This window comes from Mauremys mutica, chromosome 23 (assembly GCF_020497125.1).
Source record: "Mauremys mutica isolate MM-2020 ecotype Southern chromosome 23, ASM2049712v1, whole genome shotgun sequence".
Classification (NCBI taxonomy): domain Eukaryota; kingdom Metazoa; phylum Chordata; order Testudines; family Geoemydidae; genus Mauremys; species Mauremys mutica.
Genome location: NC_059094.1, coordinates 3,492,080 through 3,518,446, shown reverse-complemented (window position 1 = coordinate 3,518,446; position 26,367 = coordinate 3,492,080). Strand labels below are relative to the sequence as shown.

Here is a 26,367-nt window from a genome sequence, read left to right as displayed (position 1 = left end):
GGAAGGGAAGTAGTCCTTTAGACCATTGAAGTAGAAAGGTGTCTGTAAGGGAGTGGGACTAAAACCTCCTATGGAGCAGAAGTCCTTGCACGTGGCATTGTTCACCATGCAAACAGGCCTATGGTGGGAATAGCCCACCAGCAAAACACTGGGTCTAGGGATGGATTTCCGCAGTGACCACTTGTGGCTGGTTACCACGTTCCTGCTCAGGAAGGTCCCAAGTTGTTGCTGACCCCTGTTCAGTGCAGAGCTACTGGAGTCAGTGTTTGTCAGTGGCACCATTTCCAGAACATGATCACCTCCAGGTAGGAAGGAGATGATTGAGTACCTCCTTGCTTGTTTATGTAGAGCATCACCAGAGTGTTGTCCACAAGGATCTGCACTGTGGCACTCCAGAGGGCAGATAAAAATGCTATGCAAGCCAGCCTGATGGCTCTTAGTTCCAAGACATTCACATGCAGTTTTAGATCACCCTGAAGCCAGAAAGCTTGCATCTGCAGGTGGTTCAGGTGGACACTCCAGCCTGGGACCAGCACCATCATCAGGGAGGGGACTAAGAAAGGTATCCCTTTTCTTACGTACAGTGGGTCTAGCCACCATTTGAGGTACTGCAGGGACATGGGGTAGGTCCGAGATTTGTTTGGTCATAAGGTGCCTAGATGGGGAACAGACTGTCCTCAGCCAGTGTTGCAGGAGGCTGAGGTGAAGTCTGGCAAGTTGCATCCGAAGAAGTGAGCTGCAGCTCACGAAAGCTCATGCTAAAATAAATTTGTTAGTCTTTAAGGTGCCACAAGGACTCCTGTTCTTTTTGCGGATACAGACTAACACGGCTGCTACTCTGAAATCTGGCAAGTGGTGTGACATATGTGCACACGAACATAAGGCCAAGGGTCTCAGACATGTACACACTATGGTTGTTGGCCTTGTCTGCGGGTCACACACTACAACTGCAGGGACCGGAACTTGTCCTCAGTTTGGCAAAAGCTTTCCTCAAAGGAGTTGAGCAGAGTTCCCTTGAATTAACATCTGTGCCGGTACAAGAGACAACATCTCGTGGTTCACCAGGAGTCCCAAGTGGGAGAATGGAGCTAGGATATGAGCTGCTTTGGTCTCCCCTCGGGATCTGCCTCTGGCCAGCCAGTTGTCTAGATACAGGGAGACAGATTACTTGTTTCCTTAGATGCTCGGCCACCACAGACAGACCTTGGTGAACATTCTTCGCTCCTTAGAGTGTCAAGAGAGCAGAACCATGTACTGATGATGGTGATGCTCGATACTTCCTGTGGGCCGAGTGGATGGTGATGTGGAAGTATGTATCCTGAAAATCAAGAGCCATAAACCAGTGAAGCTTGGAGCCAATGGAGGCAAATATTACCATCCTGAACCTGAGATGGCATATGTATTTGCTGAGTCTCTTCAGGTCTAGGATAGGTGAAGACCCCCTTTCTTCTTTGGGACAGGGACATATCAGGTTTAGAAGCCCCATCCCCTGCACTCCTGAGGTACCTCTTCTATGGCTCCTAGGCAAAGCAACAGGGGCCCCTTCTGTTCGTTATAGGCTCTTGTTAAAAGCATCCCTGAAGAGGGATGGGGCGGGGTTGGGTGGTTATGAGGTAGGGAATGGAACTGGACAGAGTAGCTCTGGGCGATGATCTCCAGCCCCATCTGTCTGTTAGCACAGACCATGCCCAGTGGAATGGGGTGAGGTGGCATCCAAAGGTCATGCTCAGTGGACTGGTTATGCAGTTCTTGACTGTCCAATCAAATGTGCTGATGGGTCATCATGGGGCTGAGGAGCAGGAGGGTTGTTGACATGCCTTCTTGTACCTTTGCTGGCCTGGTACTCTGAATGTCTGTGGTAAAACGGGATAAGCGGTCTCCGTTGGTGCAGTATGCATTTCTAGAGGGTGGGGAGTGCAGTTTCCCAGAAAGCACAGGTCGCATTGGAATCAGGGAATGTAGGGTGCCCTCAGTCCATTCACTGAACTGCTCTGAAGCCTCGAAGGGCAAGTTCTGGTGGGTTGCTGGCAGACCAGTGCCAATGCAAGTGTGCTGGAGGTTAAGTCTGTAGAGACCCTCTGGCTTATTGGTGACACTGCTCACAGAACTCAGTGGTGAAGGGTCTCTGCTAAACTCCAATAGAGAGGCATGTTCTGGGGGATGGTGAGGAGGACAACTTCTCTTCCATAGGCAGCATTGATAGAAAAGGTGGCACTGGTGCCAAGGAGTGTGTGGGTGCTAGTGTGTATGTCTGTGCCGAGTGCGGCTCTGGTGCACTCCCAGTCTGTACTGCCAGTACCAGAATCAACATCAATGGAGGTACTTCTGGTACCTGTATCAGTGAAGTCTGCTGCAGCATAGTGTGCTCCTCTCCACTCATCTTCGTTGCCACATGTGACTTGGTCAGCTTGTCTCCTAATGTTTTCCTGTGATCCTTATTATGGGAGGACACTGAGCTCCTGCTCTGATGGCTAGGGAGACCCCTCTTGAAACCCTATTTCCATGTCTGGGCAACTGATGGCTTGGCACTAATGTCCACACTGCTGACAGTGCTGGCTCTGGCTTCGGTGCTGTTTTGTTTGCACAGGTCTTTGGCGTGGCCTGCCTGCTGTGCTGGAAGATGCAGCCTTGATCACTAAAGGGGTCTGAGCTTGGCTCTTCTGCATCCAGTGCCACTCATAGCTTGCTCCAGAAGACAGAGATTCAGCCTCAGATCCCTTGACTTGTGGGTTCCTGCAGGGAGGACAGGCAGACCAAGTCCTTGCTTGGGATGCGAGGCTCTCCCCAGCAGAACCGGTACCTGCCGTGCCTGTCGTTCTGAGGAATCTCGCCACCGCAGGAGGGGTGGGGCTAGAAGGCAGCATGTTTTGAGTCTGTACAGGGGGCCTGTCTCTATGGGCAGGTTGTACAGGGGATCTGTAGTTTGACAAGCACTAAGAACAGAGTAGGCCAATAACAATAAAGAATGAAGGTGGTTCTGAAGAATCTCAGAAGATCTGAAGGAGTTTTTTGATAAGTTTAGCTGGAGTGAAAGACTAGTGGGTTGGACACCATCTAGGCTCAGTCTCGCAGCCATGGGTGGTAAGAAGGAATTGAGGGAGGGTTGCGGTTGCCTGTCCTTTCTGACCTGGCAGGGGAGCACGAGGAGACACAGGGCACATGTTTGTCCCTGCCAGGTACTGCAATCCAAAAGAATCCAATCTCATGCATGTGAGATGCATGCACACCTACAGTGGATCCTCACCGACGTACACAATGGAGAACACTACAGGCGTGCAATGTGACAGAGTTAATGCTGGCAACGGCCCCAGAAGGTGAAGAGGCCAAGGGATCACAGCTACATAGAGGCAAGAGAGGAAGAGCAGGGATGGAGTGCACGTCACAGGAGGATCGGGGAGGAGCTCCACACCACTGGGGAGCAGCCAGGGAAGAAGAGCCAAGCCCCAGAAGCAAAGACTGTGGAAAAGAAGAGCAGTGGCAGCCCAGGTCCAAGTTCACATCAGCCCCACAACCTGGGCTGCAGTCCCAGACACTCACCTGTTTAGCTGCTATCTCTTCATCGCGCCCATCTCCGATCACCACATATGTTACTTTCTTTCCAAATCGTGACACAATCCTCTCAAAACAGCTCTCTTTACCTGCCAAAACACACCCCAATGGTGAATGCTCATGGGAGCAGCACTACCCACCCCAGCACAGGCCCACCCTTCTTGGCCAAGGGAAAACTCTCGTTTGGTTCCTTTCACAAGGCTACCATCTCCTCGGCAAGGACAGAACACCTGCTTTGGACTCTACTGGTACAAGCTGTTCCTATTCACATGAGCAGCTGGAGAGAGCCAGGCATCAGTGATTTCTCATTTGCACAGTGTCCTGATTTCCTATCCCAGGATAGAGACATGGTCATTTTCAAAGCACACAATACAAATGCTGGCTCCGTCTCTGATGAGGGAACCCCAGTCCATGTCTTTTTCAAATCCAGTACTGGGCTGTCTAGAAGGATGAGCTCACAGTCACTGCAGACTAGGAGAGTTGGGCACCAAGGAGAGATTTGTCTGTGTCTGCCACTCCCTCCCCAAGGACTGTCTGGAAACACTGAGCAACTATAGATCTAGCTCCAGTGACAAGATGGGCCCATCTGCCATATCCAGGCCATTTGAGGGGTGCAAGCCAAGGGGTTCCCCAACAGGACGGCTAGCCAGTTCAGACATCACAAAGCAACTACGCCATTCCCGAAAGGGTGCAGTACACTCCCCCACCCAGCTGGCTCTACTGTCTGGTGCTGAGGAGGGTAAAGTCATGGCCTTGCCCTCACACTCTGTCAGGTATCTAGCTCCCAGAGGCATGCCAGCAGGGCCTGTGCTCTCCATGGGATTCTGGCCAGCACCAGGGCCCTCCCTTCTCCTGCACATCCCAACACAGGGCTTGACCAAAACTGGAGCTTGAGAGGGACAGTGGGACTCTGCCAGTTGAGCAAAGCTTCTTTCAAGTCCCTTTAGCAATGGCTGTCTGCTGCAGCACTATATGCCAGGTGGCTGCAGACTCTCTTTATTTCCTAAAGAGATTTTACTGAAGAGTCTTAAATCTCAAATATCTACTGATAAGAATGTGTTAAAACAAGCTGAATACTTCAGGAGCTGTACTGAAGCCATATTCTGTGCTGTCTGTGGAGTGCCCAACGACAAGGATGAGGGCAGAAGTCCTCAATTGGCAGTCTTGGGCAGTGCTGTTCAAAAACTTAGCTGTGTTACTGGGGACTTGTCTACATTAGGGTTTTTTGCATCAGGGCAGCTACCCGAGTGCTAAACTGGCATGGATGTTCTGCACCAGTGTAAAGTGGGGTTTATCCCAGGATAAGCTGTGAAGGTACAAGCCCTGTGCGGTCCATCCACACTGGCGATGTAGCAACAGTGCTAAAATCCCTGACATAGTTGAGCCCTGGCTTTCCCTCTAGAGGCCCCAGCCAGCACTCCCTAACAGGCACCCCTGGCAACAGCAGAGAGCTGTTTGGAGCAATAGCCATACCTATTTTTGTAGCACTATAAATATTTTCAATGGGGAATACTTCTCCCAAGCCGTACAAGAGAACTTTGGCGAGAGCTGGCACCAGCTGTGTTGTCGTGATCAGGACATTCACACAATTTTTTCTAAAGGGTAAAAGAAGAAACAATGAAAAACAGCCATGGCAGAGGATGCAGGGGCTGGCTCTGGACAGCTGGCTTAGGAAACCATAGCAGGGGCCATGTGCTCTGCTGGACACTGCTGTACCTTTCAAAGCAGATCATGATTTAGCCTCTTTTTGCCTGCTGAAAAAGTCTCCTCCTTGCTCTCCCCCTCATCCCTCTCTTACATTTAGTGCTTTTTGTACATCCCTCCTCTTCTTTAAACTGCATTCAGTGCCTTTAACAGCAGCTGGGCTCTGTCTGTCAGCATTGCTTTCTGTTCCAAGTCATTGACGTGAGCACGCAAGTCCGTTTGAGTCTGAGCTAAGAACACAGCAGCATGGCAATATGCTGTTATGCAGAAGTCCGTCCCTCACTCCCCTGGGGTGGGGGAAGCAGCAGCACCTTTGGCCACTGGGAAAGGAGCACTCAGTTTCAGTTCTGAGCACTTCCTTTGACTGATGCTCACATGGACATTAACAAACACCTGCCGAAGCCAGGCCCAGCCTACTTTCGCCAAACAGAGGGCTGTATCCCAGGTCTCTGAGGGGGCAGGAAACACAAAGTGGGAGGGAACAGAGCAAGCCCAGGGGATCCCTTCCAAAAATTATATCAAACGCTGCTAAGGAATAGGTAGCTAGAGGAAGCTGTGCATGGGTACTGCAACCATTAGCTGCAACCTTTTGCTCTGCTTTTTGGCACTGGTGTGTTGCCGTAATGCTGGACAAGCAGCAGGGTAAGAAGATCACTATGCCTGAGCACCCTGCCCCTCCACAAGTTCTGCTGAGTTACTCTCTGTTCTGATAGAGGCGTGGGCACTGCAGCGGGGCCTGGGCAGCTAGTCACTGACAGTTATTGTTGGAGTGACATATACTTGGCCCATTTCCATACCTGGACTGTATGAGAAGTAGGGATTTTAATGCAGTTCCCAGCCAGGAATCCGTTAACACTTCTATATCAGCCCGTAGTCTCTGCAAAGCTTCCCTCTTCTGTGGGCTGAGGAGGCCTATAGGAGGTGCAGACAAACAAAAAGCTCCTTAGAAAACCATATTTCCCCAAGTAGAAGTATTGTCCAATGCAGAGACCTCAAGGTAACAGCAGGGCTTTCTGGTGTGACGGGCTGGAAAACGCATGTTAGAAGGGATGTTTTCAAACCTGGCTGTGAGATTAAGAAAACAACAGCTGGTAAGTCAGTTTCCATGCACACAGGTGACACGGCTGGGAAGTCAGGATTGTAACTGGTGTTTGAATTCTACGGAGTGTGGGGAAGAGGAAACAGGGCAGGCATTTCATGATACTTTGACCTGATTGCGTAAAACTAACTCTTAGAGGACTGACAGTACAATCTGTTCCATTTTGTTCCATTCCAAAGTGCACTGAGTGAAGTTCAAGGAGCTAGGCAGGAACACCTGGGTTCTAGTCACAGTCCTGACACTGACTTACTGTGTGGCCTTGGGCAAGTCTATAACCTCTATGTATCTGAACTTCCCCATCTGTAAGAAAGGAAAAATGCTGACCTAACCACCTCAACATTGGGGCAAAGATATCTGTGCAGCACAATGAAGCAGTAAAGCACGATATTTATAGATTCATAGGGCCTGGAGAGACAATTCTGATCATCCCATCTGACTTCCTGCATAGCACAGGCCAGAGAATTCCATCCAGTAAATCCTGTACCAAGCCTAGAATGTATGTTTGAGAGCTAGAGTACAGATCTTTTAGAAAGAGACTTCCAACTTCAGATAAAAGACTTAAATACAAGAGTTAGTAGTGCTGTCACTAGTACATTTGCACATCCCACTACCGCTCCTGGGTTAGTGTGGGCAATACAGAGTTTTGGGATCATTAAGAGAACATTTTTTGTGGGAGGAAGGGAAGAGAAGAAACCGGATAAGGAATTCAAAGAATTCTGCCAACAAATTTTAATAAAAAGATGCACCAAACTGTGGGCCCAGCAGTCTGAACAGAGCACACAGCACACATTTCAGGAAAACTCGCTGCAGTTAAGGATGAATCCAGTGAACCTAAGGAGACGTCGGCAGCGTGATAACATGCAACATTTCATACTCCTCACCAGCTAACATTGTGCCAATTCACCTCAGTCCTGACCTCTAGCAATGATAGTCCAGCACCACACCAACACGAGCTAAGCCTGGCTAATGCAAACAAGGCCTAACACACTGCAATTCCAGTTGTGGGATTCTCCATCTCACATCACAAACCAGTCTCATTCTGCACTCTGTACTGCTGAACAACCTTTTGAATATCTCCCTTTTTCACATGGGAAACAAATTAAAGTTTGTGAAAATAAATGTGAAGTGTAGAATGGTTTATTTCAAGCTATTTAAGGTGAGCAATATGGAGCTATTTGTACAAAATCAGCTCCAATGGGACATTTTACATTTAATGGAAAGATTATAACCTGCTAAAGGCACTGGAGACTGATCAAGGCGACGTGCATAACTAGCAAATGGCATCAGATTGCCTTTCAGTTCAGTTCAGTTCAGAGTCTCAATGCGTGGATGAAACGATGGTGTAGAGAAGAGGGGTTTAGATTTATTAGGAACTGGGGAAACTTTTGGGATGGGGGAGCCTATACAGGAGAGATGGGCTCCACCTAAACCAAAGTGGAACCAGACTGCTGGCACTTAACATTAAAAAGGTTGTAGAGCAGTTTTTAAACTAAGAGATGGAGGAAAGCCGACTGCTGCAGAGGAGCATGTGGATCGGACAGAGACTTCTCTTAGGGGAGAGTCTATTGATAGAGATTCTCTAGGTTCTAGTCAGGAGGAGAGGATGGAAGAGGATAAAGTAGGGGCCAGATCAGACGAGAAACATTCACATAAAGAATCTGACACATCAGAAAAGGGCAGACAAATAAACAGTGACAAGTTTTTAAAGTGCTTGTACACAAATGCTAGAAGTCTAAATAATAAGGTGGGTGAACTAGAGTGCCTTGTGTTAAAGGAAGATATTGATATAATAGGCATCACAGAAACCTGGTGGAGTGAAGACAATCAATGGGACACAATCATTCCAGGGTACAAACAGAAATTAAAAGGTTCAGTGACTAGAGTGAAATCCCTGCAAGCTGCATGGACACTCTTCAAAGACACCATAATAGAGACCCAACTTAAATATATACCTCAAATTAAAAAAAACAGTAAAAGAACTAAAAAAGAGCCACCGTGACTTAACAACCATGTAGAAGAAGCAGTGGGAGATAAAAAGGCATGTTTTAAAAAGTGGAAGTCAAATCCCAGTGAGGTAAATAGAAAGGAGCATAAACACTGCCAAATTAAGTGTAAAAATGTAATAAGAAAAGCCAAAAAGGAGTTTGAAGAACAGCTAGCCAAAAACTCAGAAGGTAATAACAAAATGTTTTTTAAGTACATCAGAAGCAGGAAGCCTCCTAAACAACCAATGGGGCCCCTGGACGATCGAGATACAAAAGGAGCACTTAAAGACGATAAAGTCATTGTGGAGAAACTAAATGAATTCTTTCCTTCAGTCTTCACGGCTGAGGATGTTAGGGAGATTCTCAAACCTGAGCCTGCTTTTGTAGGTGACAAAACTGAGGAATTGTCACAGATTGAGGTGTCACTAGAGGAGGTTTTGGAATTAATTGATAAACTTAACAGTAGCAAGTCACCGGTACCAGATGGCATTCACCCAAGAGTTCTGAAAGAACTCAAACGTGAAACTGCGGAACTAACAACTATGGTTTGTAACCTGTCTTTAAATCAGCTTCTGAACCCAATGACTGGAAGATAGCTAATGTAAAGCCAATATTTAAAAAGGGCTCTAGAGGTGATCCTGGCAATTACAGACCGGTGAGTCTAATGTCAGTACCGGGCAAATTAGTTGAAACAATCATCAAGAATAAAATTGTCAGACACATAGAAGAACATAACTTATTGGGCAAAAGTCAACATGGTTTCTGTAAAGGGAAATCATGTTTTACTAATCTATTAGAGTTCTTTGAAGGGGTAGACAAACATGTGGACAAGGGGGATCCAGTGGACTTAGTGTACTTAGATTTCCAGAAAGCCTTTGACAAGGTCCCTCACCAAAGGCTCTTACGTAAATTAAGTTGCCATGGGATAAGAGTGAAGTTCCTTTCATGGATTGAGAACTGGTTAAAAGACAGTAGGGGCATTGACAGCAGATTGAGGGACGTGATCATTCCCCTCTATTCAACACTGGTGACGCCTCATCTGGAGAACTGTGTCCAGTTTTGGGCCCCACACTACAAGAAGGATGTGGAAAAATTGGAAAGAGTCCAACGGAGGGCAATGAAAATGATTAGGGGGCCGGAGCACATGACTTATGAGGAGAGGCTGAGGGAACTAGGATTGTTTAGTCTGCAGAAGAGAAGAATGAGGGGGGATTTGATAGCTGAAAGGGGGTTCCAAAGACGATGGATCTAGACAGTTCTCAGTGGTAGCAGATGACAGAACAAGGAGTAATGGTCTCAAGCTGCAGTGGGGGAGATTTAGGTTGGATATTAGGAAAAACTTTTTCACTAGGAGGGTGGTGAAGCACTGGAACGGGTTACCCAGGGAGGTGGTGGAATCTCCTTCCTTTAGAGGTTTTTAAGGTCAGGCTTGACAAAGCCCTGGCTGGGGTGATTTAGTTGGGAATTGGTCCTGCTTTGAGCAGGGGGTTGGACTAGATGACCTCCTGAGGTCCCTTCCAACCCTGATATGCTATGATTCTATGACAGGGAACAAAGGGTAGGAATAAATGGTAAATTTTCAAAATGGAGAGGGGTAACTAGTGGTGTTCCCCAAGGGTCAGTGCTAGGACCAAGCCTATTCAACTTATTCATAAATGATCTGGAGAATGGGGTAAAAAGTGAGGTGGCAAAGTTTGCAGATAACCATCTTGAGCAGTTTAGTGTCAAGACCAAAGCAGACTGTGAAGAACTTCAAAAGATCTCACAAAACTAAGTGATTGGGCAACAAAATGGCAAATGAAATTTAATGTGGATAAATGTAAAGTAATGCACATTGGGAAAAATAACCCCAACCATACATGCAATAGTAGCTAATTTAGCTACAGCTGATCAGGAAAAAGATTTTGGAGTCATCGTGGATAGTTCTCTGAAGACGTCCACGCAGTGTGCAGCGGCAGTCAAAAAAGCAAACAGGATGTTAGGAATCATTAAAAGGGGGATAGAGAATAAGACAGAGAATATCTTATTGCCCTTATATAAATCCATGGTACGCCCACATCTTGAATACTGCATACAGATGTAGTCTCCTCATCTCAAAAAAGATATACTGGCATTAGAAAAGGTTCAGAGAAGGGCAACTAAAATGATTAGGGGTTTGGAACAGGTCCCATATGAGAAGAGATTAAGGAAGCCAGGACTCTTCAGCTAGGAAAAGAGGAGACTAAGGGGGGATATGATAGAGGTCTATAAAATCATGAGTGATGTGGAGAAAGTGGATAAGGAAAAGTTATTTACCTGTTCCCATAATATAAGAACTAGGGGCCACCAAATGAAATTAATGGGCAGCAGGTTTAAAACAAAAAAGGAAGTTCTTCTTCATGCAGTGCACAGTCAACTTGTGGAAATCCTTGCCTGAGGAGGTTGTGAAGGCTAGGACTATAACAGGGTTTTAAAAGAGAACTGGATAAATTCATGGAGCCTAAGTCCATTAATGGCTATTAGCCAGGAGGGGTAAGGAATGGTGTCCTTAGCCTCTGTTTGTCAGAGGGTGGAGATGGATGGCAGGAGAGAGATCACTTGATCATTACCTGTGAGATTCACTCCCTCTGGGGCATCTGGCATTGGCCACTATTGGAAGACAGATTACTGGGCTAGATGGATCTTTGATCTGACCCAGTATGGCCGTTCTTGTGGTCAATGCATTTTCAACACATGAAAACGATGAAACATGTCACCAGGGGAGTGGCCATGTCCCTGAAGCTAGGAAATGGAAACAATGAAGGATCTGGGCTCTCCCAAAGGGTGGATCCCATATGCTGCCTTAGGGGCCGTGGCTTTGCTAATGCCCAAGCACAAGGACAAGTAAAAGTTACTGTATGTGAAACAGCTTCCAGCAAGAACTCTGCTTTGTGCATGGTGCTCAAACTCCACCCTGTGGTCAAGGTTCCAGCACCTGTGCACACACGTGTGGCCTGCACTCACCTCCAACGTTGCTTTTGTGCTTGTCATAGATCTCTCGCACTCTGCGGTAGCGGAAAGCCAGTTTTCTCATCCAGTCCACTCCTCCCTGCGCCCCCACGGTGGAGCTGTGATTTGCGTTGCTTCCTGAGCCACTGAAGCCGTCCGTGGAGAAACTGTAGTTACTAGAGCAGAAAAACAAACCTGTTACACAAGCTACAGCAGCAGGCTGGCTGACATCCTCCTAACTGGTGGTTTTCTAGTTTCACTCTCTGCCCGTGGCTGATCAAGCCTCTGGGACCACCAGTCCTTTCCCTCCCTCCCCGCCATTGCAGGCAGGACCTCTCTCTACATAATGGGCCTGTTCCTCAGCACCAGTGAAGATGGGGTCTCTGTGCACTCACTGGGAAATTTACTTCAATGCTCAACTGGTCTCACTACTGCACCTGAACCGTTGCATTCAAAGTGTGAGATTATTCCTCTTGCACTCCCTCAACTACAGAAACCGTCTCCTCCTCCCTCAGCTAACACCTCCCAGTTATACAGCATTATATTCCTCTTTAATCACCTCTCCTCCAGGCCATAGTAATCAAATGTAACCACTCTCTTTTCATTGGTCTCATCTTCTCTCATTGGCATCATCCTTCTCGACCCTCAACTGGGGAGACAGAAAGCACTCCAAGCAGCGTCCCCAGCACAGTCTCAACAGGACAAGAGGTCTTTGCTTTACTGGCAATGCCTCTCTCTACACACACATAATGGCACTTGTTTCTGCACTAAGGCTTTCTAAATAAGTCACTTTCCCTTTTTCACTGCTGAGCTCGAACTGCCACATTTCTTGGCTTTGAGACACTGGATTTTTTTTTTAAGTGAGAAGTTTTAATAAATTTGTTTAAATTCACAGATATGTATCTAGAACCTAAACGACACAAAAGCTAAGTCTGTGAATCCCTCCTGGTTTAGGGCATCTCACTAACCTCACTTTGCACTTCAGATCATATTGTATTGAGATGCACAGGCCGGAGACTGCCTGTAGGACAGCCCATTAGCTACCTCCCTCATTTGGTGGTTCCCCATTAAGACCTTGCTGCCTCTCAGCCAACGTGTTCCAGTTTTCTTTGCAGTTGCTTTCTGACTTCCTGCTTTCATTGGCTTCTGTACAAAAAGGTTTCACTGAAATCTAGTTACGTTACATTTACTGTGTTACCTGTCTACCTCAGGCCAGATTTGTCAAGTGCAGTTTAGGTTTACTGAGCCCATGCTGCTTACTAGGCATAATTCTTTCCTCTAGGTATTTAGACAATTTTTTCATAATTCAGTCCAAGATTGTCTGGTGCTGTATTACACTCCGACTAATGTGTTGGTAGGGTTGCAGGTCTCCCATTAAATAGTCTGGAACCGAATCTGCCATTTCAATTGTCAGGTAATAGGGTACAATTTCCAAGGTAAGGACATGATATTATAAATACTGTCAGTGGTATTCTCTAGCCTGTTTAATGACACTTCACACCTTGTTTGCTTTTTTGCACCGAGTTGATGCATTCAAAGACATGACCACAACCATAGCCTGGTCTCTTTTTCTGAAGGGTTAATTTGGAAGCCAAGTAGTTCAAATTATTCCTTTCAACGTGCTCTTCCCTGGACTTGTCAATACTGAAGTTCATCTGCCAGCATGTTGCTCTGTCACCTAGTTGTGTTAGGTCCCTCTGAAGTTCCTTGCAGTCTTCTGTGACCATTTTAACTTTATTATATTGGTGTCACTTATTTAATGGTCCAACTGTAGTTACATCTCAGACCGACACCTGTGTGTTACGTGAGCCCAGATCACAAAAAGCCTCTCCTCTTGGGTGCTCTACAGCTAGCTACACCCTTTGTGTAAGGGGTCCAGAGGCTGCTTTGCTAAACCCTATCCCAGCTGACCAGTTTCCATGTGAGTAGCTGAAATTTTAGAAATTTGTCTTTGGTTGCTCTCACTATCCTAATCTGGGTAAACTGGGAGAGAGGGGGAAACACTTTCTGAACCCTCTATGGCTGCTTCATCTCTTTGTGGACAGTTTCGTTGGTGTAAATTCAATCAAGCCAATTTGCAAAGACCATCATATATGGAGGGGCAGCAGCCAGCCCAAAACCTGACTGCAGAGTGGCCTGGCGAGAGCAGAGCTGCCTGTATGGGGGGAAATTCAGGCCTAGCAAGTGTGAAGGACACCTCTGCCAGGGAGAAGAAATAAGATGCCAAGGACCACCGCCACCCCTCCTCCCCCAAGGAGAAGCACAGATACCACCCAGACAGCTGCGCCCATCTTGTCTCAATACTGTCCTAATATTGCTTTACTTCCAATCAAGGTGTAGAGTTGGCCCAGGGAAAGTGGGAAGCTTCCATTGGGAGATGGCCCCTCTATGATAAAATGTGAGAAGCCTGTGCTGGCCAAAATGATCTAGAAGGCCTTTCTCAATTGATTAGACTCTGCCTGTTGGTATGCATACTTCCACCTTTTCATGTTCTCTGTATGTATAAATATCTCCTGTCTGTGTGTTCCATTCTATGCATCCGAAGAAGTGAGCTTTAGCTCACGAAAGCTCATGCTACAATAAATTTGTTAGTCTTTAAGGTGCCACAAGTACTCCTGTTTTTTTTGCGGATACAGACTAACACGGCTGCTACTCTGAAACCTTTCTAACTTGTGTCAACCATTCACCCTAGGTCACAGCTGCACGGTGTCATGTCAAAGACTCTGGCCTGGTCTACACTAGGCGTTTAAATCGGTTTTAGGAGCGTAAAACCGATTTAACGCCACAACCGTCCACACTAGGAGGCACCTTATATCGATTTTAATGGCTCTTTAAACCGGTTTCTGTACTCCTCCCTAACGAGAGGAGTAGCGCTAGTATCGGTATTACCATATCGGATTAGGGTTAGTGTGGCCGCTGATCGACGGTATTGGCCTCCGGGCAGTATCCCACAGTGCACCACTGACCGCTCTGGACAGCAATCTGAACTCGGATGCAGTGGCCAGGTAGACAGGAAAAGCCCCGCGAACTTTTGAATATTTCCTGTTTGCCCAGCATGGAGCTCCGATCAGCACGTGTGGCGATGCAGTTAAAAATCAAAATAAAGAAAGAGCTCCTGCATGGACCATGCGGACGTGATCGCTGTAAGGGCAGGCAAATCTGTTCTATCAGCGCTCCGTTACAGAAGACGAAATTCAAAATCATTTTTTAAAAATCTCCAGACAGAGCTCCAAATGCTTCTAGGGTCAAACACCGTGTCCGCGGTGGGTCAGGGCATAGCTCGGCAATTTTTGCCCCATCAGGCACTGGGATCTCAACCCGGAAGTTCCAAGGGGCGGGGGAGGCTGCGGGAACTATGGGATAGCTACGGAATAGCTACCCACAGTGCAACGCTCCAGAAATCGACGCTAGCCTCGAACCGTGGACGCACACCACCGATTTAATGTGTTTAGTGTGGCCGCGCGCACTCGATTTTATAAAATCTGTTTTACAAAACCGGTTTATGCAAATTCGGAATAGTCCCGTAGTGTAGACGTACCCTCTGGGAGGACTTTCAGAGGGCATGATCTCAGACTTTGAGCCTGCTCCTCAAGTTTATCCAGTTTTAACCACCAGATAGTACAACAGAGCACAAAAGTGGCGATGCTGGATTGTTTGGCTAAGTAGCTTCCCCTTCCCCCACAGCTTTTCTTGTAGTAAATCTCTCAAACAGAGAAGCACTAAACCAGTTGCTCACTCCACACACATCTTGAATATACCACCTTAAGTCTTGTCCATTGTCATCCGATGCAACATCTTCTACGTGCACCTGGTCACACTCCTGTTGAAGACAAAAGACCCACAGATTGCTGTAGCTGAGGAATGCACTGATCTACAACCAGCCAATTTCTGTTCTATGTACAAATCTTAGATTACCCAACAGGATTAGCAAACTGGTTTAGATGAAATCTTCCATCCTTTCTCCCAAAACAAACCTTTCTGAGGTTCAAAGAACTTCAGTTATCTTTGCCTCTCACATTTGAGATTTCATTCCTCAGCACCTCTGCACTTGCAGGTTCTGGCCAAGACTGGAACTTAAAGTACCAGAAATGTCTGGACAGAGTTTGCTCCCATGCCATTTCAATTCAGGTTTGTGACTCAAAGGTTCAGAACATTTGAACAAATAATTGAAATTGTCGGAGTTTACCATGACTGAACTTCTGATGCTCATTTAGAGTGACAAAGTGAGTGAGGTGGACCAACTGTGAGCTCCACACAGCATGTCTATGCTGCTGTTAGAAACCCACAACTGGCTCATGCCAGCTGACTCAGGCTCACAGGGTTTGGGTTGTCGGGCTGTTTACTGCAGTGTAGACTTCTGGGCTTGAGCTGGAGAACAGGCTCTAGGACCCTGCGAGATGGGAGGGTCCCAGAGCTTGGGCTGCAGCCTGAGCCTGGAGAGCTACACTGCAGTTAGACTGCCACACGGCCCCATCCCGAGCCAACGTAGGGCTCTAGCTGCAGCGTAGACATACCCACAGAGCTCTTCTTCAGCTCCGGGGAGGCACTCAAGCATCACAGCTAAATGCAAGGTGGAACAGACGGTTTAGCATAAGTAGTTAGTACATATTGTAAGGGACAATTCAAGGTAGAGTGGCCCATTACACCTCTGCAGTCATAGGACACAAAGAAGGGGTTAGTGGGTTACAGATTGTTATAAGCAGCCATAAATCCAGTATCTCTGTTCAGTCCACGATCTTTAGTGCCTAGCAGAGATATGAATTTAAGCTCCAGAGGTGTTAACAGGCCACTCTTCCTTGAATGGTCCCTTAGAGTATGTGTTAGCTACGTATGCTAAACAATCTGTTCAACCTTGAATTTAGCTGTGACGGGGAGTATCTTTCCCAGACCTGAAGAAGAGCTCTATGTAAGCTTGAAAGCCTGTCTCGCTCACCAACAGAAGTTGGTCCAATAAAAGACATTACCTCTCCCACCTTGTCTCGCTAATATCCTGGGATTGATACATCTGCAGCTATACTGCATGAAGCTCATTTGTTATTTTCACCTTGGCTACCAAATCCACACTGTATTTTACTGTATTTTGAGCAATGCTGAAACATTTGATCAATGATGATCCAAATACAAAATTAATTCCATCCCAATAAACCAGCCATGGAGACATGCCACCAACCTGTAACGTAGTGGCGATATTGCAAATAGTGTAGTGCTCAGTAGAGCAAAGAGCCAGTGCAGAGTCATATCCCTAAATGCCCTTTTTCTTGAAAAATTTTCCCTTGCTGCTTCCACTGGAAGTTATGATAAGACCACGAGTATCAAAAAGCTCACTAGCAGCTGCTGGCATTTTAACCACCTTGTGTAGACATGCCCTGAGCAGGCTAGGTGAAGTGGCAGTTAAAACTACAGCTCAGCATAATTTTTTTTGGCAAATAGTAAATTTGCCAATAAATGCATTGTTCAGGGCACCAAACCCATTTGCAAGTTTGGTCTGAATTTGGCAAACAGTTTCAGTCAAAAAAAAGCAACCCCAAACCCGAAAACAAATTTTGAAAATTTAAAAATACATCAATCTGACATTGTTTCAAATCAACATTTCAAATGAAATGTTGGTTCAAACTGACATTCAAAATGTTTGTTTGAGCCAAATGAAATTTTTTCTTTTTTTTCGTTTCGTTGAGAAAAACAGAGAAAATTCAGTTTTGGTTTGAAACTAACCTTTTTATTTTGTTTTTATGATGTTTCTGTCTGGACACCAAACAAACAAGTCAGTCATTGGCTCGGTCTAGTAAAAACACTGGTGGCTGCCTGGAGCCTAGTCTAAACTACTGATCCCAACATCGCTCTGCCCATTTGAGGTGAAGCAGTGGTAGCAAACATGAGGAACTGGAGGAACGAGCTAGTACAGACACCACCAAGGACTAGGGGAAACTCTGAATATAGTGCAGGATGCAAACCTAAGTGCAGCGCTTGCATTGTTGTTGATGAGAATTGGGACCCACGGACCCCTTGGTGCCAACTGGCAGAGGGCACAGAGTGCAGGGGTTTTACAGGGATCTCCTAGATCGGAGATCTGCATAATAGTTCACCAGAGGGTGGGATGTGAGATCTCTGCGAAGAGCCAGTAGTTCACTATGATTCCTAATAATCATAGTGAAATGTGTGTACAGATAATATTTAAGGCATTATGTATCTATACTAAAAATTATGTTCTTAAAGTCTTGAAGTTAAGGCAGGTCACCAGGATGTGAGAGAGCTGCGATATGCTCCTTTCAGGCAGGAGGTAACAGATATCTACCTACCTGTTCGGCCATTTGAATATTGTAGGTGAATTGCTAATTGTTTTTAAGATACATTTTTTCTGTAATACTTTTGTACTTTGCCTCAGAGACAGTAGAGCTGCAGGTGCTGATCTAAATTCAGACGTGCTGAGACAACCACAGTGAACTGCAGGAGAAATTGCAGCTGAAATCCCCAGTCTAGAGGGAGAAACGCACAGGACTCTGCCCTGAGAAATGTCTCAGAGCTCTAGCCATCAGTTAAGTGGGATGCCAGCAAAGAGTCTACAAAAGAGTCAGAAGTGCAGTAACGTCGGAAACTGTGACAGGTGGCAATAGGAAGATTATAGTCAATTCAAAATCCTCACTTCAATTAGCCCAAAGTGCATTTCCTACAGTAGTGACATCACAGAACATGTTTACACTTGTATCAAATTCAGGTTAATGCAGCCAAGATTAAGCAATCTCTTATAAATGTCAAGGCAAAATCATGTACGTAGCTCTTTCTACCTTGGAACACAGGGTTGCCAACAAGAGAGACTGTATTTTGGGCTTTACCATCTCAGACCGTCCAGACTGCACTGTGTGGAGAAGACTTGACAAGCATCATGAGCTGGAATGGTGACATAACTTGATTGCTTTCTTTGCAAGGCTCAATGCCAAACAGGGCCAGCAGAAAATTAACAAAAAATTACGTTTTTGAAAACACGAATGAAAATTGTTGGCAGTTTTGCTAATATTTGCATTTTTAAAAGCAACTGTGGAGTACACTGAGATGCTCACACATGTAATAGCTCATGGTTCCTGATCTAAACCCAGCAGCTATAGTGTTATCTTTTAAAAACAGAAGTATATACTCAGGGGCAATGTAAACTAGGATTTATAGTAAGGGACTAGACATCAGTAAGATCTGATTTCTATTCCCAGCCATTTATTTGCAGAATCTGAAGTACTTCCACACCTCCTTGGGTAAGCCATATTTATTATATATAATATTCTAATTTATAATGTATTATTATGATTGGCTGAGTGAAGCGAGGCCTTACACACCTCAACAGCATTTCTGTATTTGTCAATTACAGCAGGCTGATTGACTGAGTGTGTTCCATTTTGTATGATCTTGGCTCACACATCAGCTTTGTTCCTGTACAGCTTTAGTTCTGGTAGATGCTATTAGCTTTTCATATTTAGTTCTGTTTCACACTTGTTTGTGTCATTAGAAATAGTATTCGCATCCGGAAGTTTCTGATGTTCAGCTTCCTGAACAAACAACTGGCACATACCTCTAAGTCATTGAAAAATAAGTGTGTGTCGGCCACTTCGAAAATCATCTCCTCCATTGTCAGACCTGAGCCAATCACTAGAGTTGGGTCCTGGAAAACAAGACAGGAAAAGAAAATTTTGCCCTGGTTCTGTACTAAAGTAGAGATAAACCTCTTGCCAATGAAGTTTCACAGGTTTCCCACTGGATCCCAAGGCTAAAATGTGCTGGCATGGGTTGTTGGTTTTTTTCATACCATTCAATTGTATGGATTGTAATACCCCTAAAATATTGTGGGCACTTGAAGAAAAGCCAGATTCTAGTAAAGTATCAAAGTAAAACAAATCAAACTATAGTGCTGTGCAGCTTGGACAGATATACTTCCAGAAGCAAAACAGAAAAATTTATTTGTGATTGTTCAGTATGTTTCTGAGAGGCTCTATTTATCTTCACTCTATCTTGGAAACTCACTGATTCATACTAATGACAGGGACATGCTTTGTTAATTACTGGAGTTAGCAAGAAAGTGACCACACAATAAAAAAGCAAGCTTAATGTGCTTTGCTCATTTATTTTGAAAATTATATAGCAGCTGTAATACTGACTTATTTTTAAAATGTAAACCAAAACAAATATTATTTTTAGTTTACATTTAAGCACTTAAAATATTTGACAAATGAAACCTCCAAATGATGAAAGTTATATGATCTCAGCGCAAAGGGGCTGAAATTACACAGTGCATGATCCTTAACTTCTGCCAGCATCTGCACTTCAAAAATACATCAATTCAGAGCCTAGTACTTAATTAAAATGAATGTGTTTGCAGTCTTCACCTCTTAGCTCTGTAGGTACTTGATTTAGTATTCTCTTCTTTGAAGTGGTTACCCCTTTGTTCAAATAAAAGGAGAGGTTACTTACCTGTAACTGGCAGTTCTTCAAGATGCATGGCCCCTATCTGTATTCCCCTGAGGGTTATACACATGTGCCATGTGCCCAGAGCCGGAGCTTTTCAAAATAGTAGTGTCCAGTCTGTGCACGTGCCTCTGCATTGCCTCGTGGTTTCGCCTGAGGCGACAAAGGGCAGGCGGACCAACTGTGTCTCCAATTCCTTCTCCACCGCAGAGGGGAAAGAGAGTGGGATTGGAATACAGATAGGAACCACACATCTCAAAGAAAAAACGGTTACTTACCTCTCGTAACTGTTGTTCTTCGCGATGTGTTGCTCATGTCCATGCCAATAGGTGTATGAGCATGCCGCGTGCATGACTGCCGGAAAGCTTTTCCCCTAGCGGTACCTATCGGGTCGGCTATGGAGACCCCTAGAGTGGCGCCTACATGGCGGTGTATACATGTCCCTGCCAACCCGCCGCCTGCTCAGTTCCTTCTTGCCAGAATATTCCAACAGTGGGGAGGCGGGCAGGATTTGAAATGGACATGAGCAAGATATCTTGAAGAACAACAGTTACAAGAGGTAAGTAACCATTTTTTTCTTCTTCGAGTGATTGCTCATGTACATTCCAATAGGCAACTTCCAAGCAGTTATCCTGGGGAAGGTCTGCCGGTCCCACAGTTTTGGTGACAATTTGGCGGTGGGTATGCCAGTGCGGGACCAGCAGATCATTCACAGAACCGCCGCCGAATCCGCGTGACTGGGGCAGACCTCCCACAGAAACGCCACCAAAAGCTGCCTGACTGCCATGCTTGGGGTGGCAAAAAACAGAGCCATCCCTGGCCTGGAGGGGCCGCAGGCATAGCCTGGTGTGCTGTACCACGTCTGTACAGGCTGCCATGTGCCCCAATAGTCTCATACAATTTCTGGCCGTGGTTGTGGGGAAGTGGAGAAGGGTCTGGATAATGTTTGTGAGCTCTTTGAAATGCAGTTCCGGAAGGCACACCTTGCGTGCGTGGAGCCCAAGAGAGTGCCAATGAACTCTATCCTTTGTGTGGGGGTCAATGTGGACTTGGGCTCGTTCAATATAAGACCCAGCCTGTGAAACGTAGCCCGGGCCACGGACATGTGCTCTGCTACCTGTGCTTGGGACTCGGCCTTGATGAGCCAGTCATCCAGATACAGGAACACCAGCATCTGGTGCTTGCGGAGGAAGCCATACACTTGGTGAACATCTGGGGGGCCGCTGACAGGCCAAATGGGAGTACCCTGAACTGGTAGTGCCAGCCACTGATCCCGAATCTGAGAAAGCATCTGTGGGCTGGGATAATAGCAATGTGAAAGTATGCGTCCTTCAAGTCGAGGGTGGTGTACCAGTCTCCTGGATCCAGAGAGGGAATGATGGCGGCCAGAGAGACCATGCGAAACTTCATCTTTATGAACGTGTTGAGGTCTCGTAGGTCCAGGACAGGCCGAAGCCCACCCTTGGCCTTCGGGATGAGGAAACAGCGGGAGTAGACCCCCTTGCCCCTGAATTCCTGAGGAACCTCCTCTATTGCCCCTAGAGCGAGGAGCGATTGCACCTCTTGTAAAAGGGAGTTGCTCGTGAGAGGGGTCCCTGAAGAGGAACAGGGAAGGGGGTTGGGAGGGCGCGAGGGAACAGAATTGGATAGAATATCCCGCTCCCACTGTGCTGAGGACCCAGCGGTCTGACATGATCTGAGACCAAGCACAGTAGAAGCAGGAGAGTCGATTCACAAAAGGGGGGGGGGGGGAGAGAGAGGGGAATGCAAGATGGCGACTGATGCACCGTCCTCGGGCGCATCTTCAAAAGTTGGGCTTGGGGCCAGGCGGCTGTTTGGTTGAACCCTGGCCTTGGCCCGAGGAGGATTGAGGTGGGCGCCTCCTATTACTTCTGCCCCTCCTCCTAGGGGGATCTTGCTGAGGAGGCCTCAGGTAGAAGCGGGATGGGGGCTGAGGTCTAAAGGGCTTTCTCTGAGGCACTGGGGTGTATAGCCCCAGAGACTTCAGAGTCCCCAAGAGTTCTTCAGTCTGTGCAGGTGCGTGTCCATATTTTGGGTGAACAGGCCCTCACAGTCAAATGGGAGGTCCTATATAGTGTTCTGAACCTCCGGTGGGATACACAAAACCTGTAGCCATGCACTGTTCCTCATTGCTATTGCAGTGGCCATGGTTCGAGCCACAGAGGCCGCCACGTCCAGGGCTGCCTGGAGGGCAGTCCGAGATACTACTCTACCCTCCTCAAGAAGCGCACCAAACTCCTTGCGTGAGTCAGCTGGGATTAACTCCTGGAACATAGCCAACGAGCTCCAGGAATCAAAAGTGTATTGGCTAAGTTCTGCCTGCTGATTTGCTACCTGAAGCTGGAGCCCGCCAGTCGAATAGACTTTATGGCCAAAGAGATCCAGTTTCTTGGCATCACGTGACTTAGGTGCGGGGACTGGTTGTCCTTGTTGCTCCTTGTGGTTTGCCACATCAACCACCAAAGTCCCCGGTTGGGGGTGGGTAAAAAGGTGCTTATAGCCGTTTTGCGGCACAAAGTAGCATCTCTTGACCCCTTTAGCCATTGGTGGGAAAAGAGGCCAGGGTTTCCCAGAGCACCTTCATGGTATTCTGAATTGTCCTTACGAGAGGCAAGGCCACTCTAGAAGGACCCTTGGAAGTGAGGATGTCCTCCATCAGATCTGAATCCTCCATAACCTCCTCTGCCTGGAGGTTGAGGTTAACTGCCACCCTCCTAAGGAGGTCCTGGTGGCCTTTGGTGTCCATTGATGGTAGAGTGGTGGAAGTGCCCGCCACCACCTCGTCCAGTGAGGAGGAGGAATTGGTTCCCAAGTCTTCCTACCCCTCAGGTTCTCTAGTTCCCAAGTACCTCGGAGCTGCCCGCGACCAGAGGATCAGGTGCCACCAACGTTGGTGGAGATGGGGCTGTGATTGTATGTGGCTGCTCAACAGCCGTGTCCTGTACTGGGTCCTCAGGGGCCCTAGGGGTGTAGCGTGCCATCGACGTCGCTGATGGAGGGGCCGATACCACCGATACAGGTCTAGATCCCTGACCCTGAGCCTGGTGGTAGGCCCAAGGGATCCAAAAAGGCCACTGCACTGGGTCCTGCCACTGGGATGGCCAAGTGATGGCTGGTGCTGGTTGTTCCGCTGGTCTACGGTGCCAGGATTGGTGCCGGGACTGGGAACGGTGGTGGCTGTGTCAGGACACAGACAATTCTGCGTCTGACTCTGATGAGTACTCTGTACCCAACCACGGGGGAGCAGAGCCTGACGGTGCTAGGGAGAGGGAGATCGGCGCTATAACATCATGGGCTTCCCCCAATGATGAATCAACGGCGGTGCCACCATCAGTGCCGTGACGGGTGTCAGAGTCGTCCGGGGTGCCGGGCATGATGCTGCAGTCAATGCCGTCGCTGGTGCTACTGGCATTGCCTGAGTTTGCGAAGCCAGGTACTGTGCCGTCATGGCAATGAGGTCTCGAGCCGCCTCATGTGTGTCCAGAGTGGAGGGGAGGTCAAGCTCATCCTCCAAATTGTCCCGGGTAGGAGAGTCCATTCTCACTGGACTCAACGGCTCTGCAACTGGGGCCAGAGTCAATGGCGCCGGATCTTGGGGACCAGACCAAGGGTGTCCCACCAAAGGACGTACCCCACTGGAATCTCTCCTCGGCTTCCTGATAGGGGAACGTCCCCTTTCTGGTTTCTTTTTCTTATGTGGCACCGGGGACTGTGAACAGTGCCGCCGCGTGGCACTGGCCTTGTGGGCCAGGGAACGATGCCCGTGCTCCCTGGCGGAGTCTTTCCTCAGTGCTGGGACATCCCGCACTGAGGCCAGTGCGCTGCACACCAAGGATGCCAGTGTCTGCTTTGGCTGAAGGGCCGACTCCATCAGGATTCAGGCAACAGTCACGCTCTCTCTTAGTCCTAGGTCTGACACTCCTGCAAATAGGACACTTATCTGTCTGATGGCCCTCCTCAAGGCACTTGAGACAGGTGGCGTGCGGATCGCTTGTTGGCATAGGTTTTGCACACCTCTCCCACGTCTTAAACCCCTGAGACCGAGGCAAGCCCCAGTGCTGGGGAGTGAAGAGCGGGGGGGGGGGGGAACCCCCTGAAGTAAGGTAAACTAACCTACACTATTAACTAACAACTACTGAACTATTTACACAGAAAAACAAGGGAACCACTAAGTAAGGCACTTGCAGAAGCAAGAGACTGAGCTGTTCCAACGACTGTCATGGGCGGTAAGAAGGAACTGAGCAGGTGGCGGGTTGTCAGGGACATATATACACCACCATGAAGGCACCACTCTAGGGGTCTCCACAGCCAACCCAATGGGTACCGCTAGGGGAAAAGCTTTCCGGCTGTCGTGCATGTGGCATGTGCACATACCTATTGGAATGCACATGAGCAATCACTCAAAGAAGAACCTCCAGTTACAGGTAAGTAACCTCCACTACTACTACTACTTCAAGTGATGGGCCTTTATTGTATTCCACTGACGGTGATTAACAAGCAGTACCTATGTAGGAGGAGGGTGTGAGGAAGATGACGAGAACCGTGGAATGGAGGACTACTGCACTGAATGAGGTGTCCATTGCAGAATCATGAACTAAAGCATAATGAGACTAAAAGGTGTGTACCGAACTCTGTGTGGCCACCTTACATGTCTGCAAGGGACACGTTGTGGAGTATGGAGGTAGTTGATGCTTGTGCTCTTGTGGAATGGGCCCATATCCCACCTGGTGGGGACCGTTCCGATAATTGATAGAGTTTAACGCATCCTGAGACCCACTTTGAGATTCTCTGGGTGGAGATGGCCTGGCCTTTAATTCTCTCCACTATGGCAACTAATAGTCAAGGAGACTTCCAGAAGAGCTTCGTTCTCTGTAGATAAAAGGCCAGGGTCCTATGGACATTGAGGGAGTGAAGCTGCCATTCCTCATTTGAGGTGTGTGGTTTGGGAAAGAAGGTTGGCAAATGTATAGGTTGATTGAAGTGGAAGCAGAAAATTAGGATGCAAGTGCAACAAAACTATATCCTTATGAAAAGTGGTGAAAGGGGGGGGTTTGCCAACTCTTCTTGCAGAGGTGATAGCCACCAGACTAGTGACCTTCATAGAAAGAAGAGAAAGTGGTGGACCATAGGTAGCATACGAATCCTCAGACTCAGAGGAATCAGAATCTTACATGAATGGGGGTGCTGATGGAATGGGGTATGTTGTAGGAACATGACCAGAAGGAGGCAGATCTGAGGTAGGAGAGGGGGTCCTCTTAGCAGGTGAATGGACCAGAACACGTGGAGACCTTATCCATTCTAAGGCACACAGTTTGTGAGGCCCAAGAGCACATCCAATTCTCCCTGGCTTCAACGGCATCTGGTCCACGGACAGAACCAGGGCCAGTAAGGGGACCTGCCTCAGGACAGACAATTCATGCTGTGCCAGCGAAGCCATTGCAGGAGGGATGCGTGGTTCAGGAACCGGGATTGGTGGATCTGGCGAACGATGTGACTTGTCACTCTTGTGGGCTCCACCATGGCCAGAACTCATGGTAGCGTAGCATCTTTCTTGGATCTGGAGGAAGACTTACTGCCATGCTTATGCACATGCTTCCGTGTTTCATGGCTAGGCCCCACCATGGGGTCCATAGTGCTGGTACAGGTGGAACTGGACTGGGACTCCGCAGCAGGAAGTGCACTCCTGGATTGCTCAGGCTGATGTATGGGGGCAGGGGAGGGTTCCCCAGACAAGATCCAATTGCGGTCCCTTGGCAACCTCCATGAGGTGCTTCTTCAGGCACAGAGAAGTCTGGCCTTCCTGGGTGTGGGCAGGGAAGGAGAGGCATGCATATAACCCTCAATGGAATACAACAGGACCATCACTCGAAGAAGGAGTATGAATTTTCTACTTCTTTCACCTACAATTAATGTATACTTATTGTTAACATTTATGATCTTACCTCTGAGAAAGAGGTAAGACAATATTACCTTTCCATATTTCTGGGCGTACGACCCTGTGAGAAGGGAATGGAAAATAATGATGGTCTCATCCAAGTCCCACAGAAACACTCGCTGGGAAAGGAATTACAAAAGGAGGTTAATCTTGGGATTTTCCAACTGCCATGCTGCAGCAAACAGCAAAATCATAGAAACGTGGGGCTGGAAGGGACCTCGAGAAGTCATCAAGTCCAACCCTCTGCACAGAGGCAGGACCAAGTAAACCAAGACCATCTCTTACAGATGTTTGTCCGATTTGTTCTTAAAAACCTCCAATGATGGGGATTCCACAACCTCCATTGTAAGGCTGCTCCAGAGCTTAACTACCCTTATAGTTAAAAAAGTTTTCCCTATATCTAACCTAAATACCCCTTGCTGCAGATTAAGCCCATTACTTTTTGTTCTACCGTCAAAGGACATAGAGAATAATTGATCCTCATCCTTATTATAACAGCTCTTAACATATTTGAAGACTTATCAGTTCTCCCTCAGTCTTCTTCTCTCAAGACTAAACATGTCCAGCTTTTTCATAATTTTTATTGCTCTCCTCTTGGACTCTCTTCAATTTATCCATATCTTCCTTAAAGTGCAGTACCCAAAACTGGACACAGCACTCCA

The 26,367-nt window shown here is 47.3% G+C and overlaps 1 protein-coding gene across 5 annotated transcripts in view; it reads right to left on the bottom strand.

Annotated features, from left to right (window-relative positions):
- Nucleotides 1–26,367, bottom strand: part of EYA3 (EYA transcriptional coactivator and phosphatase 3) — a 139,925-nt gene that overhangs the window by 6,246 nt on the left and 107,312 nt on the right. For all 5 annotated transcript variants that reach the window (XM_044997652.1, XM_044997651.1, XM_044997650.1 and 2 more), the window contains 7 exons: nt 25,741–25,824; nt 18,860–18,949; nt 15,066–15,124; nt 11,320–11,480; nt 6,051–6,165; nt 5,023–5,144; nt 3,538–3,638 (listed from right to left, as the gene is read on the bottom strand). In XM_044997652.1, the coding sequence (XP_044853587.1) occupies nt 3,538–3,638; nt 5,023–5,144; nt 6,051–6,165; nt 11,320–11,480; nt 15,066–15,124; nt 18,860–18,949; nt 25,741–25,824 (732 nt within the window). The remainder of the gene's footprint in view (nt 1–3,537; nt 3,639–5,022; nt 5,145–6,050; nt 6,166–11,319; nt 11,481–15,065; nt 15,125–18,859; nt 18,950–25,740; nt 25,825–26,367) is intronic.